The sequence below is a fragment of the Callorhinchus milii genome, unplaced genomic scaffold (assembly GCF_018977255.1).
Source record: "Callorhinchus milii isolate IMCB2004 unplaced genomic scaffold, IMCB_Cmil_1.0 Scaffold2, whole genome shotgun sequence".
In the NCBI taxonomy this organism is placed as follows: domain Eukaryota; kingdom Metazoa; phylum Chordata; class Chondrichthyes; order Chimaeriformes; family Callorhinchidae; genus Callorhinchus; species Callorhinchus milii.
The window spans coordinates 113,672,395-113,693,010 of NW_024704743.1; the positions used below are offsets into that span (position 1 = coordinate 113,672,395).

Here is a 20,616-nt window from a genome sequence, read left to right on the forward strand (position 1 = left end):
CCTTGGGTTTAGGAGGTTGAGGGGTGATTTGGTTGAGGTATTTAAGATGATACAGGGATTCGATAGGGTAGATACAGAGAAGCTATTGCCTCTGGTTGGGGAATCCAAAACAAGGGGCATAGTCTTAAAATTAGAACCAGGCCATTTAGGAGTGAAATCAGGAAGCATTTTTTCACTCAAAGGGTGGTAGAAATCTGGAATTCTCTCCCCCAAAAGGCAGTGGATGCTGGGTCCATCCGCACCTTCAAGATTGAGGTTGATAGATTTTTGGTAGGTCAGGGTATTAAGGGATATGGGGAGAAAGTGGAAAATTGGAATTGAAAGGATTAGTTGAAGTCTAGATCAGCCATGATCCAATTAAATGGCAGAACAGGCTGGAAGAACTGAATGGCCTACTCCTGTTCCTATGTTCATATTTAATTTATAGACAAACTTGGAAAATCTGGCATACGTGCAAATATTGTAATGTTTCTTTATTTGCAACAACAAAATCTATATTACCTGTAGATTTAGTTGGATTAATATTTTCCAAATGTAATTTTTTGGTCAGCCTAGCGTCTGACAGCCTAGTGTCTGACATATGTGGAAATACATACCAATCAGATTTTCATGTATCTTAATTATACATGCAAGTTCCCAAAATATTTATTGGAATGTACATTCTTTCCCCTGAGGGATGTATCCTGCTTACTTAATTCCAGAGTGTATTAGGTGCAGTTTGGCAAGAGCCAAGGCTTGGGGATCCCAGAGTGTGTGTTAGTGTTATATATTATTATAGTGTACGGCTGGAGTCTAAACAGTTAACAACAACAACTTGGATGTATATAGCGCCCTCCATGCCGGACGGCCTCTCAGAGCGCTTCACAGTAACGGATCCCGGGGCCGAGCCAGGGGGAGGGGGAGGAAGGTGACCAAACGCTGCACACTGCACAGCTTGCAATTGAAAGCATTGCCTGGCAAGCTTTCCCACTACTTGTCCGTCTTTGGCTTGCAGGATTAACGAGAGCTGAGTGGGAAGAATCCTTTCCCCAGTGATTGTTCTGCCCTACCAAGTCCTGCTAATGAGCCACACTAATTGGCTGTCATCAGCAGTGCCCTGGAGTACTGCAGACTGGCTCAGGAACTGGACGACCAAGACCGCCACAAGGGTTGGCTCGATTCTGAAATCCTATTGCTAAACATGTCACCTAGGAGCCAGTTCAGCTCGAAGGAAACACCACTTTACCAGGATCTCCTTGTGAGCTTCCAACTGTGCAACACAGCTCAGCACAAAATGTAGGAGAGCATTGCCTCCATCTTCGTGCCCATAGCTGGGACGCACATCCCTTCCCATTAAGCGATGGTTTCACCAGTTGGAAAAGCGGAGCTTGAGCAGCAGTTGCTTACCACTCTGCAAACCAATCAAGGTGGATTCCAAGTCCTGGGTGTACAAAGGCATGTTCATGAACTCGGACTCCAGGTAACTCCTTCCAGCAGCTGATATCCTAAACCTCAGAGTTTCCTTATCAGCTCTCTGATGGATATCTGCCTTCAATGTGGTGGGAGGACCTTTGCAGGATTGGAAATGCTTTTACATTGAGTTAAATAGAAGTTATTTTACAGTTTAAATTGACAACTTTTATGTACCTGCTACAGAATTCATATTGTGTATTCTTTAAAACATATTGATCTAATTGAGCTGAAAGATAGCTATTTAAATGATGTGGAATTACATCAATAGCAATATTCTTTGCCAGGATTGCCAGCAGTCAGATGGGTTATTTTAAAGCACTTTAATGATGCTCCTGCTATCAATTATTATTTAGGTACAAACCTAGGCGCAAATACAAGTAGCTTTTGTTCTTGAACCATGCTTTTGCACATGACAGAATTAGTGTTAACCAATGGTTTGAAAAGAAAAGGAATGAAAAAGGAAGGAAAATCTTGGAAGCGTAAGCACATTAAATTGATCTGGGAAAATGTGGTGTTTTATTCTTTTTTAACCTTTTCCCTGCCACATAAATTGGCTGAATAAATTCTTGTGAATCTTTTTAACCTTTGTTTGCCACAACAAATTGGTTGTATGTTGTGAATCTGTAGTCAATTGTTAGTTTTATGAGGTCTTGGAAAATTGGCTCCATAGTTATTAGCTCATCCATGACATTAACCTAATTTGGTTCTATCAAATCATGTACATGTTCCAACAGGGTTACCAGATATTGGGAACTGAGCTGAATTTCCCCCCCATACTCATCCAGAAATGCTAATGTCTATCGTAAAATGTTGCAATGCTACTCTTTTACTCCGACTCAATACCATCCACGATAGTGTATGTCCTCGGGCTGTTGGAGGAAGCCTGGCATGTCTTCCTGTTGATAGGGTTTTTTTATGCATATAAATGTAAGTTTAATTGAATGTATCTAAATACTGGCTTAACTGTTCATGTTAGAATTCAATATAATTTTCTCCCAGGGCATATAAAGTGACAATCGGACATTCATGTTTAATTTAGGAGAAAATATGAGCCTATGACTGTGGAGTTTGATGGCACATATGAAGAGGGGAGCAGAGCAGACGACCCAAAATAAACATTTTTGTTTTTGATTTGGAGTCCTGTAGCATATTAGTCAAAGCACTCGCCTCGCAAGTGAGATGACCCTGTTTCAATTCTTGGCCAGGACAAAACCTTAGGCAAGTTTCCTTACTCCGCACGCCTGTTTACCTAGCAGTAAGTAGGAACCCAGTTGTTAGTCAATTGGCGGATCGTTTTTTGGATGTAATAAAAAAAATGGTCACTCAATCCACGACTGTTTGCAGGATATGGCTGTGTGCAATTGGCTGCCACGTTTCGCCCACAAAATATCCAGTCAATTCACTTTATGATATATTCTGTGAAGCGCTTTGAGATGCATCAACAATGTGATAAGCACTATATCAAATGCAGGGATTAGTATTATATAAAATTGGCGGGAATTAAACATATCTGTTTCATATTAAGAAGAAAGGAAACAAACAGCAAATTTTGTGTGAGCAAAGTGTAATTTTGTGATAGACTTACCAAATACAGAATTAATGCCATATGAACTGAACTATGTATATGTACACACATATAATACATATGTGTGCACAAATACTGGCTTCCTTAGGAACCTTCAGGGGTAATGCTGAAAACAATTTTTGTATTCCACAATACAAAATGGCAGCTAGAAATATAAAGGTGATGTAGGGGTATTCAAGGATGTTGGCATCAACAAAATTCAAAATAAACCCATTTTTTTAAGAGCTTCAGAGCTATTGTAATTTTAGATTGAGAATAATAAATACAAATCCAGAAGACTGATTGCACAGAAGCAATAATCTTGCCACATTATTTGCAGTGTTTACGCAGTTTAGTGTAATGAGCTTCAGGATTCATTAGCAGAATGGTATATTCTTTTTCTGACAAATGAGAAATTTAGAGGCAAGTTGAATGTCCACACTTATTTGGACTTTATTGTGGATGAACCGTGTGGATAATTGACAATTATGCAAAATATAAATTGGCTGCAATCCTACCTAAATCAGGAGTTATCCTATTGTTATCCTGGCAAACAATCCTCCAAGTAAAATTAGTTATTCATTTTATGGCTATTTGTAAGACATTGCTGTGCATAAATGAGCTGTTTTATTCGCTTACAAGTTACAGTCAATATGATTTTCAGTATATTCTATGCAGCACCTTGAGATGTTTTTCTGACCTGAAATGTGCTGTATCAAATGCAAGAATTAATATATATATTGTATTATAATCACAGTAACAAGAACAACAAGATTACATTTGTAGAGCGCCTTTCACGTCGGGACGACGTCCCAAGGCGCTGGACAGTGTACGGCATTTCAGACCCGAGCTGAGGTCAGAGGGTAGAAGGGAGGGGAAGGGGAGTGGCCGATGACATGGTCGGATAGGAGGGTTTTGAGGCAGGACTTGAAGGAGGCTAAGGAGTGGGTGAGGCGGAGTGATTGGGGGATGGAGTTCCAGAGGTTGGGGGCAGAGTGGCTGAAGGCTCTCACGCCAGTGATGGGGCGGGTGGGTCGTGGGACGTGGAGCAGGCCAGAGCCGGCTGAGCGGAGGGAGCAGGAGAGTTGGTAGGGGTTTAGGAGATCGCAGAGATAGGGTAGAGCTAGACCATTCAGGGCTTTGTAGGTGAAGACCAGGATCTTGAACTGGATCCTCTGAAGGATAGGGAGCCAATGGAGTCGGGTGAGAATGAGCGAGATGGGATCACAGAGTTTGGTGCGGGAGAGGACACGGGCTGCAGAGTTCTGGATTATCTGCAGCCTGTGGAGGGAGGAGTTGGGAAGCCGACAAGCAGGGCGTTTGCATAATCGAGTCTGGAGGTGATGAAAGCATGACCAAGAGTTTCAGCAGCCTGAGGGGTGAGGTAGTGGCGGAGTCAGGCGATGTTACGGAGGTGAGGTACTGCTACATTATGCCAGCCTTTCTCCCTCTGCCACTTTCTCTTTCTTTGCCTTTCTTTCTCTCATTCTGCCACTCTCTCTTCCCCCTGAGTGTCTAAATTTAAATCTTTTTTTTCTACATGTATGTACTTTTCTCTCTCTCTAAATCTAACCCTGCATTGTACAAAAGTAAATAATATATTACCTTTTAACCAAAGCTTTGCAACCAAATCTGGTTGTGCTCATATGGAAAATTTCATGTACTATATGCACAAGGTTGCTAAAGTAATCTTGCACGTATGTGTGCAACGTCACACGATATAAGCCGTTTCTTTTTTGTCGATGTTTCTCAGCCTCATGTCTGTTTCACATTGAAACCCAGTGCAGAATATTGGCCACGTGGCTATTTGGCGTGCAGATGATGGCATTCTACTATGGTCCATTTGCTGCAGAATTTTTGAATGTTGAGAATCTTTCCCATGTAGGAATATGAAAAAAAGATAGTTGTGATTGGAGGTGGAAACATGTTATAACACATTGATGTGACATAGGGCACTCACCTGCACATGATAGAAATTAAATAACTGCAAGTAGATTGATTTTATTCAATGACTTTCTGCTGTGCTATTGGTAATTTGCAACCATAGCATTCATCCCTATTGCTGTCTGCTTCACATGTCCCAGTGTTCCTTCCAGTTGCAACCTGTATCTTTTCAGCTACAGGCTTATTAGGTTTTGTTGCTGCTACGTCCCAATTCCAAATCATTGCATATATAGCTATATTACTTTATGATAGACCAGCCTGCATTATACATTACTCTACCTGAACTAATCAGGAAGCAACAGTTAATTAACAACAACAGCAAGATTCCATTTATTGAGCGCCTTTCACGTTGGGAGGACGTCCCAAGGTGCTGTACAGTTGGGTCAGGACCCGAGCAAGGGGGAAATGGTCAGGGTGAGGGGAGGGAAGGGAGGGAGCGAGGAGGGGGTAGAGAGTCGAGAGGGGAGCTGAAGGCACGGTCAAAGAGAAAGGTCTTGAGACCGGCCTTGAAGGAGGAAAGGGAGGAGGCAAGGCGAAGGCACTGGGGGATAGAGTTCCAGAGCCTGGGGGCTGAGAGGCTGAAGGCCCGGCCACCGATGGTAGGGCGGTTGGGGCGGGGGATGTGGAGCAGACCGGAGCCAGAGGAACGGAGGGTACAGGCAGGTAGGTAGGGGGATAGTAGGTCGGAGAGGTAGGAGGGAGCAAGGCCGTGAATGGCCTTGTAGGTGAGGATGAGGATCTTGAATTCGATCCTCTGGGATCGAATAATTAACTGTCATGCACACAGAGATCCACTGCATTTCTGTTAATTTGTTCAGGTTATCTATTTTAATGGACTATCATTAGCTTTATTGATTACTGTATATTCCCCAAATCTGCTATGATTGCTGTTTATCAAACCTTGTGTTACCTTTATCAAACAGTGGATAACATACACTATTGCTTACATGAGGTGGGTGGGGGGGCATTTAAACTACTAAAGGAGGTCCTGCTTTGGGGGTATTTCTTAAGGTTCTTGGGAGAATTTATTCTGCAGAGATTGTCAGAACATAGGAACGTAGGAATTTTCTGGGTGAAAGAAGACCAAGGTACATCTAGTTTGTCTTCCAACATCCTGGCAGTCGCATGATATGTTGTGCCCCAAACAATATATTACAACAACAACAAAATTACATTTATAGAGGTTCTTTCACGTCGGGGGGACGTCCCAAAGCGCTGAACAGTCAGGTGTTGGGACCCGAGCATGGGGGAGGTGTGGTGTAGGGAGGGAAGGCAGAGAGGCGGTAAGGCGACCAAAGGCACAATCAAAGAGAAGGGCCTTGAGACCGGCCTTGAAGGAGGCAAGGGAGGAAGTGAGGCGAAGGGACCATGGGATGGAGTTCCAGAGTGTGGGGGCAGAGAGGCTGAAAGCCTGGCCACCGATGGTAGGGCTAAACCAATTATATCTCGAGATAAGAATATCATACATAGTTTGGGACACGACATGTCATGGGACATATTCTACATATAGAGTCAGAATTTGGTTATGGAATGACACTTGAAAAAATAAATAAATGTTCTTTTTACTGGTTTGATTAATTGTTGGGAGTTTTTGGGAACACAATTTATCAGCTTTATTCTCTGAAAAGTAGCAGACAGACAAAAAATGTAACTAAATGGAAAGCTATGAAAAGTTTCAGTGGTTGCAGGATTATCAGAAATCCAGCTGCATCAATATTGTTACGGGAAGCACAGTGATACTGTATCATAAGAATCAAGTAACCATAATACTTCATAGGAGTTGAAAAAGCCTGTTTTATTACTGGATTATATATTTGTTACATGTGTACTACAATCTGATTTTTTTTCCAATTGCACTTATTTGATTTAGCCATTCCATTATTGATTACAACTTTAATTTGAAACCAATTTAGATCAATAGGGCAATGTAATTCTTCTTGGAAGGTTTGAAATGCTGCTGTCAAAAATGCCCAATTTGTCAGGTTTGATCCTTGTGTGATTTTGGTGAGGTATCTAACATGCGGAAACCTATCACAATGGGGTTAAGAGTTTCCAAACCAAATTATTGAGAATTCTACATATAGAGTATAGAGTGCACATTTTCTCCCCAGAGGAGATGCACCTTGTTATCTAATACCAGGTGTATGCTAGGTGAGGGTTGCCAAGAGCCAAGGGTTGGGGACCCTAGAGTGTGCATTGGGGTAGTGTTTAATCAATTAAAACTGTGCAGCCCAGCATTGCAGAAGACTACCAGAAATGTCTGCAACAGACACTTCTAGCCCATTTTATTCCAATATCAACCAGCGTGTCAACGATGAATACATCGAACGGGTGGACGACAGACATAGTCCAATGCCCATCTTTCAAAAAAGAGACTTGTTGATTATTTGATAGACGTCTACGTGGATCTTGGAACTGGAATACACATTCTGGATAAAATCCCAAATGTGTCAGTGTGCTCCCACAGCTTCCAGCTTTATCATCAGGGCTTTATTAGGTATTAACTTGAAAGCCTTAAGAAATTGATGAAAGCAAAATTTTTAGATCAAGTCACAAACTGGCTTGGACACGCACACACACAAACATACATACATACTCAGAACAGAATCCAGCCTGTTCCTTCCTGATTACACCATTGACCTCTTACACATTTGATAGGTGCATTGTACCCAGACCTCCCCAAGGTGCTTGACAAAGTACGACATAAAAGACTCCTTAGATACTGATGTCACTTCCAAAGCCCAAGGGGATAATTATGGGTCTCTTGTAGTGCACCAGATTCGTCCAACACTGGCAACAGCCCAAAGGGTTTTTTTTGTCCATGATCAACAAACTCATCCAGTGTGGAAACTTTAGGACTGTTGTTGTATGTTACAAATAGATGTAACACACTCATGTCGTTTCATCTCCTTAATGGCTCTTTTTGCTTCACACAGTGCTTGATGATAATTTTTAAGCGCTCTGGTACACTACCCTACGTGAGGGGTGCTATATAAATTGTTGTTGATCCCTGATCCATGTTGCATTAACTAGTTTCACAAGATGCCAGTTGGAACTGTACTAGCAAATGTTTATATACATATTTACCATCACCAGCCTGTTTTTTTCACCTAAAGCCAACCTGGCAACTTTTCTGTTTCTAGGATCAATCAGGGAAAATCTGTGGTTAGAATTTAGCGATTTCCAACCAACTGCACTTGCACTTGTCAATTGCATCAGGTACTGTGTAATCTGTCTCACAATGGAGCAATTTCCACAGCACTGGTGGCTCAAGTTTGTATAGAGCTGCTTCTTGTTAAAATGGCTCTCTAATTTAAATCAGACACTATTGTTTAAAAACATTTCTTTAATCTACTGTATAAATGGGCAACAGATTTTTAAAGAATTTGTGACTGAATCGACATTTGAATGATTCTTACAAATGTGCTGTTTCTATCCCGCCCCCTTATATTCAGCTGGTCCTTCTTCAGGCACTAACATAAGTAAAAGGAAGCAAACTGTATGGAGTCACTAGCTGTTTCTCAGTAAGGATGGGCAGTGAATAAGCTTGCAGACTTTTTTCAGGCATATTGGATTCACAATGTATTTAAGTTAACTCGGGTCTGTGGTGGGTCTAAGACAATTTGGAGTCCAGGAAGAATTACTCAGAATAGTTAGTTTCCAAAAACACATAATTAATATGCAAATCTGAAATTCCCTTAGCATTCTAAACTGAGACTGAAAATTTATATCAATGCCTCAACCAATATTATAGCCAGTTTGTATTGCAACAGAGCAATTTGACGAAGGAAGGTGCAAAAGGAAGCCTCAATTCTTTAAAAACATATAAAATAGACCCTTAAAAATTCTTGGCCCTCCATTTGATCACATTTTAAGGGAATATATTTGTGTAGTATTGATTATTTCATACTACCTATATGTATAAAGCAGTGTGCAAAATGATACATGGTAAAATCACCCCTTCAATGTGATCTCAACAGCTCGTCTCCAGCATAAATTGTTTAGCAATCACACATCGTAAACTGGAATTATTGTGTGGTTCTAATCACAAAAAGTGCAATATAAAATACTCATTTGCGAATAATGAAAACATTGAAGGCAGAATAAATAAAATAGTAATTTCATATTACTTTGTATTGGTGTTTGTTCCTCATTTTGTGTTAATATCCTTTGTTTCCTTTTTAAAAAGAAAATCCAGAATGAATGAACTGTCTCATTAATTACTTTCCTTTTGTTCTAATGACAAAAAAGTTAAAACCCCCGGATGACTCCATTGTTTATTTACTTTTTGTTAGTCATGCATGCTGAGCAAACAGGAACCCTAGGCACTGCAGATGGTTCAATCTCATAACCATATCACTTGAAGCCAAAGTATTCTTATAATGGAGATTTACTTATAAACATGCATTTCCCCTTGCATTATCTGAAATCTATGCATTTACATACATGTCACCACTCAGAATTGTATAGGTCACAATTCCCAATAGATTCACATCAACCATAAAAGTGGTGAAAAAAATTGCACAAAAGGTAGAAATCATTTACTTCCAGGCTGAACTTTTCTCAGAATAATAATATTCCTTGCATTTGATATAGCGCCTTATTACGTCTTCAAGGTGTCTCAAAGCGCTTCACAGAATTGATTGTGTATTTTGTGGGCGAAATGCATATAGGCGAAACTCATGCCGGCAACTTGCCAGAGTTTCAATGGAACCTGTTCCAAGAATTCAGAGTGCACAAAAAAACACTGAGTTTCTTTAACAATGTATTGTTTTAAAAATAGGAGTTAACAGACCTCAGAAACTGAAAATAAGCTTGAGTTTATTTACAGCCATTTCTTTTATTTTGGGGAGGAAATACTGTTAGTTATTTTATTGTAAGTTTTGTTTAGCTGTGCTGTTGTCAGTTATCATTAAGAAATAACAAATTTAGTCGTTTAGATGTCAACTGGCTCAGTTGTAGCACTCTCACCTCTGAGTTAGAAGATTGTGGGATCAAGTCCCACGTCAGGACTTTAAACTCCCAGTCTAGACTCACACTCTAATACAATGCGCTATATTGTCAGAGGTGCCGCCCTTCCAATAAGACATTAAACCAAGGTCCTTTCTGCATGTACAGGTGGGCGTTAACGATCCTCTGGCACTATTAGAAATGAAAAGGGAATTTCTCCCACTGTCCTGGCCAACAATCCTCCAGATAAAATGGTTATTCACTTCATGGTGATTTGTGAGACATTGCTGTGTGCAAATTAGCTGCCATGTGTGTCTACAAATACAATATGTACACACGACAGAAAATCCTGTGAGGTTCTTTGAGATATCTTGATGAAATGATAAAGCGCTATATCAAATAAGGATTATTATATATTCATAAATATAAAAAATATTCAAACAAGGTTTACTCTAACTCTGGAACAGAAACTATAAACAAGATGAGGTTCATCAGTTATCTCAATTGGCATCAGCACTTCTTGCACACATAATCTTGATGGTTCAAGCCAGCTGCATGGTGACTGGATTTTGGAAGCTGCAAAAAGCCTATGTTCTGTAGCTGACACTGATGACTGAAGGCAGGTGCAGAATCTGAAAAAAACAGCTGAAGTCAGTGGCCTTGTTATGTGGTTGGAGTCCTGGTCTGCTGTATACCTAATATATCTAGCGCTCCAAAGAAAATCCTAAAATAGGACCAACTGATTTGAATGTAGGTTTACAAAAAAATAAATGTTTGAAGAGAAAATGTATTTAAAATATACAGTATTTGCAATGTTTGAATATTTTGTTAAGAGAAAATAATAATATTGTTGCATTTGATACTGTTTACAACAACAACAAAATTACATTTGTATAGAGCCTTTCACATCGGGAGGACTTCCCAAGGTGCTGGACAATCAGTGTTTTGGACTGGAGGTCAGGATCGGGGAGGGTGGGGGGCGGGGGGGGAAGGAGGGTGATCAAAGGCACAGTCAAAGAGGAGGGTCTTGAGGCGGGTCTTAAAGGAGGCAAGGGATGGGGTGAAACGGAGGGACCTCGGGATGGAGTTCCAGAGGTTGGGGGTAGAAGACCCGCCCGCCAATGGTGTGTGAAGCAGAGGAAGCGGGCAGGTTGTTAGGGGGTTAGGAGGTCACAGAGTTAGGGGGGAGCAAGGCCATTGAAGGTTTTGAAAGTGAGCACCAGGATCTTGAACTGTATCCTCTGTGTGATGGGAAGCCAAGTGGAGTCAGGCGAGGATGGAGGTGATAGGGTCATGGAGCCTGATGCAGGAGAGAACACTGGCTGCAGCGTTCTGGATGATCTACAGCCTATGGAGGGAGGAGTTGGCAAGACCGACAAGTAGGGAATTTGCAAAGTCGAGCCTGGATGTTATAAATGCGTTTATGAGGGTCTCTCCGGCCTGCAGTGTGAGACAGTGGTGGAGCCGGGCGATGTTGCAGAGGTGGGGGAAGGCAGAGTAGGACATGGCACGGATGTGGGGTAGAAAGGATATTTGAGGGTTAAACAAGATGCCAAGGTTCGAGACTCGCTCAGCGCCTTATCACATCAGAAGGATGTCTCAAAGCGCTTCATAGGAATTACTGAGAAATTGAGTGACTATATTTATAGGCGAACGCGGCAGCACAATTGCGCACAACAATGTCCAACAAACAGCCATGAAATGAATGAACCATTTTTTAATTTTGATTGAGTGTTGGTCGTTTTCTATTCATTTTCTTGTAAGGCTGTAATAATCATTTCTTCAGTGTAAACCTGTACAGTGGATAATCATTCCTATTCTTCAACGTTTTTTTGAAGTGACTGGTTCAGTGAGGTGAAATTAAAAGTGGCATTCAACCCATGTTTTCAATCCAAACTGCTCTAAGCAGAACAGAGGTCTGTTTTGGATTCTATGCTGTACGGTTTGTCCCTTTTACTTAATCCTTACCTCCCTCAAAGGTTTGTTCAGAGTTTAACTACAGCTTTCAAGAGCATCACATTGAATTGCAAATCCTTGTAAACATGCATGCATTGTAAGCTTTTTTTTCGAAGTGTATTATTACAACTCAGAATGATTAGCTTTGAATTAGTGGCTTTAACAAAAAAAACTAAGAGCTTAAATGAAGTCCATTTTTCTTTGTGTCATATAGCAGCACCTCGTTTTATATAGGTGCATGACAAATGTGACATCAAGCCATCAAGAGTAATTACAGATTTTTAAATCCTGGACCCCTTTTTAAAAAAAAACAAGTTATATATTAAATACCAATTTCATTCCTTTACAACCTTTATTATGAATGACACTCATTTAAATTGAAGGTTTTTGTTAGAGTTTTGGACTGAAAACAGAATGATTTTCATTGGAACTGTGACTTGGGGAAAAAAAGGATTGTTCTCTGTTTTCTTATGTTCTAACGTCAACAGCTCCAAACTACATTACCTATTTCAAAATATTTTCATTGTCACGTGAATGCATGTTTTCAGGGACAAAACTATTTCAATATGATTATACTGCTTTTCAAATAAAAGTTAGGTAATTTTTTATATAAGTAACTTTTGTCAATTAGGTGTCTGACTTGCGTAGAAACCCTTTGCTGTATGTAATGCCTTCCAACAGTAGTCGTTTAGAATAGTGGGCAATATTTGTTGCTTTCTTCCAAATTCATTTGTCTGTGTCTGAGGAGAGACCTGTGTGTCCATCACTGAGTACTTTTACATAGTTCAGTTGGCTTTTAAAGTTGTTGAATTGGGGGTCAATAGCATTACCAATTTCAAATTGCTTTCAGCAGTTTAACTTGGCATTAATTCTTATTTCTCCTTGATTTATTTGTCTCCCTCTTCAATGGGCTACTTTATGAATCCATCAGTGATAAAACAGATATAAAAAACGGAAAATAGAGAGCAAAATGAGAAGTTAAAGTATCCCGATATAATTTTAAAATAATTTATGTACATTTTCTTTAATGAATCCAATTTACTTTAATATTTTTCATGAGAAGATATGCATGAAGCCATTAGGGCAACTATAAGAATAAAAGAAAAATAAGAATAATCCTTGCATTTGATATAGCATCTTATCGCATCACTTACTCATGGTATCAGTATTACTCATTTTGAAATGCTATTAGTTTTAACAAACCTTCCGAAGCCTTAAATGATGAAGTGAAAATTGAATAAAGCTTTACAAAGTATAAGTATCCTGTACAATTCTGTAATAGATTTACTGTTGGTCTATCTTCATTTAATATTTACTCAATTAAGAAAGCACAAGCCTGAGGTAAACAATTAAGATCTCAGATTCTCAAAATACTTCCTCACCAAGTACATTTACTGTTAGCAATATATCGTCTGTTCAGATAGAGAAATGCAAATAATTAGCTGTTGGCGGTAATCACTTGCACCAATTATTCTTTGGTATCAGTTCACTGCTCTACAATGACAAGTGAATATGTGAGAAGATGTTGAACCTCTTTCTACTTTTGCAAAGCAAAATTTACATCAATATGGAACCCCATAGCGTATCGGTTAGCATGCTCGCCTCAAAAGCAAGAGGACCCGGCTTTGATTCCCAGGCAAGGCGAAAAAAAACATTTTAACAGTTAAAGGCTGCTTTGAAATTGAAAAGACACAAAAAGTTGTCTCTCTCACAAGTTTGCATTAAATACCTTTGTACTCTTAATGTTAATTTTCTTATTTCTACTTGTATTTTTTGCTAGGATCCACCTACATCAGTATCACTCGGGCTACGAATGGAAGAAATGATATTTAACCTGGCAGATACACATCTATTTTTCAATGATTTAGAAGTAAGTACTGACTTTTTTTGTAGCAGGGTTTGTTTAAATGTGTGTATGGGTGCGTGCAAATGAAAATCAAATAATCAATTTTTCTTCCGTCTAATTGATACTAATGTGATTGTTAGTAAAGGATTAACCCTATTTTTGCCCAGTCTCATACATTATTCAGCTGAAGAGTATCTCTGAAAATATCTCTTACCTGAAGTACAAGGGAGAGGGAAACCAAGATGACATGATATTTATTTGTGGGAGTATCTCACTGTTAAATTTGTCGCATTAACAGGAAAAGTGATTACTCTTAATTAGGCAATTAAATGAGTCAGATGTAATATCATTATTTAAGCAATGCTTGTTGAATGTTGTTGTTGCTGTTAAAATTAGGTATTAAACTTGCCTTACCAAAAAGGAATTGTTAGCATTTTCAAATTCTCGGGGTGCACACAAGTTGAATTTATGTTGGGCTATTATTAAAGCTACCTGTTAAAAATTAATTCACACAATATTGGTCCAATAAGGAGCAATGCATGAGACAGGTTCGATTGCCTTTTGGGAAGCAATTACAGAAATTATTTAGGGAGATTTTCAGGTGAATTCCAGTGATATAGCTCTGCCGGTGGCTCAATTTCTTTGTCAATGAATCATTGCAGGCACAATGAGGCAGTCAGCCAATTTAACAATTCATGCATCATCCAGTAAGTTTTGAATGCCATATATAATAAGACGTCTACTACATTGATTTCAGAGAAAACACACAACAACCAATGTTAAAGAAACAGTAAATTTAATGTATACATGTCCATAAATATGCAGTCACCAGACCATATGATCAGGAAAGGATTCCACTTCTTAAACATGGATGGGCTTTATGTGCAATACTCAAGGTAACATTGTGCTTTTGAATGCTTTACTGATACTTATATAATTCCTTTGTTTTGAGATCCTCATGAGTTGCCAACTTGTTTCAAAAGGCAACTTGAATTGATGACTACAGATCAAATGTTATGATTTTTTTGCATAGATAATGACACACACCCTGAACAAAGTAGTATAACATATGCAGGGTGATATTTCACAGTATTAAAATAGAGGTTTTGTTGCTTGGACTACATTTTGGTGTGTTTTTTGTTGTACAATATTGCTAAGGAGAGACAGTACAAAGCAAGTTCTGATGGAACAATAGAGTGACTAGAGAGAAGACATACAACAACAACAACATTATATTTGTATAGTGCCTTTCACGTCGGGAGGACGTCCCAAGGCGCTGGACAGAGTATTTCAGACCCGAGCTGGGGTCGGGTGGGGAAGGGAGGGGAGGGGAAAGGGGTTAGCTGATGGCATGGTCGAAGAGGAGGGTCTTGAGGCGGGACTTGAAGGAGGCTAAGGAGGCGTGAGGCAGAGTGACTGGGGGATGGAATTCCAGAGGTTGGGGGCAGAGTGGCTGAAGGCTCTCCCGCCAATGGTGGGGCGGGTAGGTCGGGGGACATGGAGCAGACCAGAGCCGGCTGAGCGGAGGGAACGGGCAGGTTGGTAGGTGGGTGGCACATTTATTAAACTAATATAAATCACAAGGCAATATTATTGTTTGAAGGCCATGTGTGAAAAATAAGTGTTGTACTGTGTACATACATTTACCCCCTTGTCAAACATGTGTTCTCTTAGGTCGCTAATTTTTATGGCCTACTTCATATTCCTCTATGATGAAATAGTACAGCTGTTTCACTTAAACAATACGGGGTGACAGAAGGGTGATTCTGTGTAAACGCAACTAACCTTGATGTACCCATATCACTTTCAGAACTGCCTGGTGCTGCAGTCATGCAGTGTACATTTCTGGGAAGCGTGCAATAATAATCACCTTATCAGGGCTGGTAGATAGGGTTAAATTTGTTGCCCTAAGAGCCTTCTGGCTCTAATGGTTGCTACTCTACTGTATTAATGCCAGTCATGGATTACATCGCTTCTAGCTGTCCGCTTCTGGATGTGAGTGCAGAACTATAGAACAAAATCCCTACTTGAGATTTTGCTTACTGCAACGATTCATCCAGAGTCAAAGCCAGCCATTATCGGCTCCCACATTCTGTATGCTATTCTTAATCAAAGTCACATGTGTAGTCAAATTGGATATCCACAAATTCCTCCAGTTGGCTTATGGCAGTGCTGATTTGGTTATGAGATTTCTCCACACTCCACAGACTTTCCTCATAGCAGCATTAATAGTTTCATGGAGCCATCAAAGTGACTGCCCTACACAGTTCACATTCTGTCTCAATCGTCTTGTCAAAACAGAGGTCAGGTCTGCCTCTCCTTGAGATTCATTTAGGGTACTAAAAACTTCCAAATATTTCATTATTTGTGTTTTTTTTAAATAAAAAAACTATACCGTGTTATTCTTTTATGATTGCTGGGCTTCTCCCTAACTGTTCCAGACTATCCGCTATTGTGTGAACATTTGAATCTAATTTAAAAGTACTGAACGTTGATGAAGACTGCGGACACCATAAATATGTGTCAGTCTGATTTAGTTTGCAGCACTCCAGCCTCTTGAGTCAGAAGGTTGTGAGTTCAAGACCCACAGCAGGACTTGAACTGACATAGTCTAAACTGACACTCCAATGCAGTGCTGGGCGGAGGGGCTGGGGGGTTGCATTGGCGGAGGTGCCATCCTTCAGACAAGACCATAAACTGAGGTCCCATCTCCCTGTTCAGATGACAATAAAGGCACTATTCGAAAAGAGAAGGGATTTTCTATCAGTGTCCTGGGCAACAATCCCCCAAATAAAATTGGTCATTTGTTTCATGTCTGTTTTGTGGAACATTGCTGTGCACAATTGGATGCTGTGTTCACCTACAAATACACAGTCACTCCACTTCACAGTAAATCCTGTGCAGCGCTTTGGCATATCCTCCTGACGTGAAAAGAACTAAACCAAATGCGAGGATGATTATTATTATATTAGACTTTGGTTTCCATAATGTATTGGGAGGTGACCTCCTACCATGCTCGCTTACCTCCTCTTTAATTTGTGTACAGCGAGTCCGACAAACAGCCATGAAGTGAATAACAAATACATAGGTTTATTATTCAGGACCTCTAGCACTACAATACTGGAGATCTAAAGACAAAGAGCTAACCGCTTGATTTTGTTTTTACTTTGGATGGTATATTACCCCTACGAATTCTAGGATGTCTAAATGTTTTCAGTGTAATAGTAATCGAATGGTAACCAGACTACTTGTCCAGCAATAAAAAGGCAGAGGGTGGAGCTCACTATGGGGAACCGTAGTTGAAGCAAAAAGCATCAACGTATTTAAGAGGAAACTTGGTGAACATATGAGGGAGGAGGGAGTAGAGGAGTATAGTAGAGGGGATTAGGAGGGATGAAGGTTCATGTGGAGTATAAACATCAGCACTCACGTTGGGCCAAATGGCCTGTTTGCTTGTTGTAACATTTTATGTAATTCTATACAATTTGTTAGACACAACCATTTGATAGCAGGGTGCAAGGTTTCTCAGTTTTATCCCACTATGGAGGAATATTATCTTCAGCTCATGGAACATCATAAATTTTCCACAGGCTGTCAGTTTCTGTTCTTTGTGGGGGGTGCTTTGCCACTATTCTCATGTCTGCGACATCAACAAGTAGCTTTGTTAGATTCTAAGATTTCTGTGTCTGTCTTACTCTGACCTGCTGTGAGTACTTAATGTCAATGGCTGAAAAACAAGGTTTCTCATGCATTGTTTGGAGTGAATGCCTGGTTTGGAGGAGAGGTTCTGATACTGGTTAGATTTTGTTGATAAATGAATGAAAACATTTTGACTGTTGAGACATTTGACTAAGTTGTCAAAGAATAAGTTGGCATAGTATTGAGGCGCAAAGTATGTTCACCTTGTAAATAATATGAGAGCGACATGAAAATTTGTGGAGTCCTGTAGCTCAGTAGTTAGAGCACTCACCTCTCAAATAGAGGACCTGGGTTCAATTCCCGGCAGGGTGAAACATTGGGCAAGTTTCCTTTCTCCACACATCTCTGTTTACCTAGCAGTAAATAGGAATCCGGTTGTTAGTCGATTGGCGGATTGCTTTTTCAGGGGTAATAATCCCTTAAAAAAATGTGGTCACTCAATCCACGACTGTTTGTGGAACACTACTGTACGCAATTGGTTTCCGCGTTTTGCCCACAAAACATAGTCCATTCACTTTACAGTATATTCTGTGAAGCGCTTTGAGATGTCTCCCAAGACGTGATAAGGCGCTATATCAATGCAAGGATTATTATTACAAATGCATGTTAGGTTCAAATGACTTGTTTTGACCAGAAGAATGGCAATCTGACTGTCAGAACAGAAGTTTTCATTATAATTGTCTTGTGTACAAATGTGCATCTGTTTTTTTCCAGAGAAAGCAGAATCTAAAAGCTTCAATCAATATACTAGTTTTGCTGATCAAAGTTAATTAGCTGAAGTTGCTCTTTAAATATTTCCTGATGTTTTCATTTTCAAAATCTTGCAAAGTGTACCTTTCTTTCACAGATGAAGCAAAATCAGTTTAAAATACTAGATTATAACAGACTCTAAATGTGGTTCACTCAACATCTGTCCTGCATTTTGACCTCTTTCATCTTTGATGAAACTACTTACAGACATATTGGGAGCTGGCACAATGATAAAATGTTTTAATAGCACTGTACTTATTTCTGCTGTTTCTCAAAAACACTTTAATTTCAAGGCAATTGCCAATGGCCTACAAGTCGATGCTATAAAGAAGTATAAAATATATATAGTTATTCATCTAATTGCTTCCAATAAATTCTATACAATACAAATTTACTTCAAATTTACTCGGGAGTCAGAACCATTGTGTTGTCATTGCAAAAGTATCCAGAACATAAATAGGTTTTTATTCAGGAATACCAGTCACATCATGCAGACTGGAGGTCCAAAGATATCTTGAGTCTTATCCAAAGTCTGTGCTACACACAGGGGATTCCCTGGAAAAAAATCTGGTTACACTTTTGTGGGTTGCCCTGTAGTGGTTACACCACCGGATTGTTTTTTATTTGCCAGTGTAATTTGACACAATCAAGATGTACTGTATCCTAGGCACTGGTATTCACCAGGTGTGTGGTATGACTGTCCAAAATCTGAATAATACCACCCAAAGAATTTTATAGTATATCATAAAAATTATATATGCCTTGAAGTAATTTCTAGATTGTAATCTAATCCTTGGTTTTAGATTATGACCATAAACTATTCTTGTTGTTTATGACATTATTTGAACTCCTCTATGAGATTACTGCTTTGTAAATAGTCCAAGCTATCCATTACTCTCTATACTATATGTGTGGCCTCTAAATTCGTGTTTTATGTTCAATACTTCATGCTTCCCATAAATGACCACCAGAACAGAATGGTCATAAAACGATGCAAAAGGTCATCAGTTGCATCAAAATTAAATATGAAATGAATATTACACTTCATGAGTTTTTGCTGTGAAATACAGATCAGGAAGATTCCCAGCTTCTCAAAACTGCAGTTGACATATGTGATTCAAAAATGTTCATTGTGTACCATGCAGCAAAACATTAGTGTAGATTAATGATATATAGACATAGATTTATTTTACGGAAATGAGATTTACTGGATAGAGATGGGAAGGTAATTATAATAATCCTTACATTTGATAGAGAACCTTATCACATCGTTGAGACATCTCAAAGCCCTTCAAAGAATATACTGAAAGTAGTGTGACTATGTATATTTATTTGTTACTTATCTGGATTTCATGAGGTCTTTTGACACTTTTCCACATAATAGACTACTGCATGAGGCTCAGGCCCATGGTATGCATGCCAATGCATTAAGATGGACTAGCAAATAACTGTTCGCGACAAAGTCAGACATAGTTGTGGAATGAGGGACGTATCCTGCTGGGAGACAATTGTAACTTGGTATGCCACAGAGATCAGTACTGAGACCATTATAATTTATAATTTTTTATAAAATATTTGGATACAGATGTCTTGTCAAAGGTGTCTAACTTCCTAGATGACACAAAATTGGAGGAAGTGGCAAATGATTGGAATCAATAGAGTTAATGCCAGTCTAGGTTTTTTTTTGTTGGTTCAGTTGTATTCAGATATTCTGGTATGAAAGCCATTTCCTGCATGTAGCCAGAGCCACTTTTTTGTGCAGGAAACCACTGTGCTTTCGATCTCTCTGCTTCCCCCCCTGCCCTCCACCCTCCCCTACCCCGACCCCCAGCTCAGGTCCGTAACTCTATCTGTCCAGCGCCTTGGGACGTCCTCCCGACATGAAAGACACTTTACAAATGTAATTTGTTGTTGTTGTACTCAGTGCTAGAAGCTGAGTATACCTTGCTTCCAGTACTGCGCAGGTCCACAGTACACCCATACGATTAGTGAACCAGCACTAATGCAGGACACATTATAATGGAGTCATCCTGGACCAGCGAAGAGTTAGCACTTCAGGAGAGGATAAAGAAAATTGGCAAATAAAAACTTGAAATATAAATTAATGTGAAACGTATGCAACATTGTTTTCCTTTAAGATGGAAGATAATTTATTCAGCTTTAGGCAACTTATTTACCTTATTTAGTTATTATAATCTTAAATAATAATCCTTAAATTTAATATAGAATGTATAATAGGTATGCTGCTCACCAGGAAGCTCACAGAAAGTTCCTGGTACTAGCCATCCACCCAGTGAGCACTCAATCCTGTGATCAGGAGCAGAAGCCTGGCTGATTTTTCTTCCCTGGCCAAGGTCACTTAGGCTAAATGTAGCATCTGTCCTGCTATTTCAGCAAAGATCAGCTAACACATCACAAACCAGGAATCAAATTTAGTACTTGCCTAATGTGTACG

At 39.6% G+C, this 20,616-nt stretch overlaps 1 protein-coding gene across 16 annotated transcripts in view; it reads left to right on the plus strand.

The window, feature by feature from the left end:
- eya1 (EYA transcriptional coactivator and phosphatase 1) overlaps nucleotides 1-20,616 on the plus strand; it is an 80,009-nt gene that overhangs the window by 40,482 nt on the left and 18,911 nt on the right. For all 16 annotated transcript variants that reach the window (XM_042332237.1, XM_042332236.1, XM_042332240.1 and 13 more), the window contains one exon: nucleotides 13,647-13,736. In XM_042332237.1, the coding sequence (XP_042188171.1) occupies nucleotides 13,647-13,736 (90 nt within the window). The remainder of the gene's footprint in view (nucleotides 1-13,646; nucleotides 13,737-20,616) is intronic.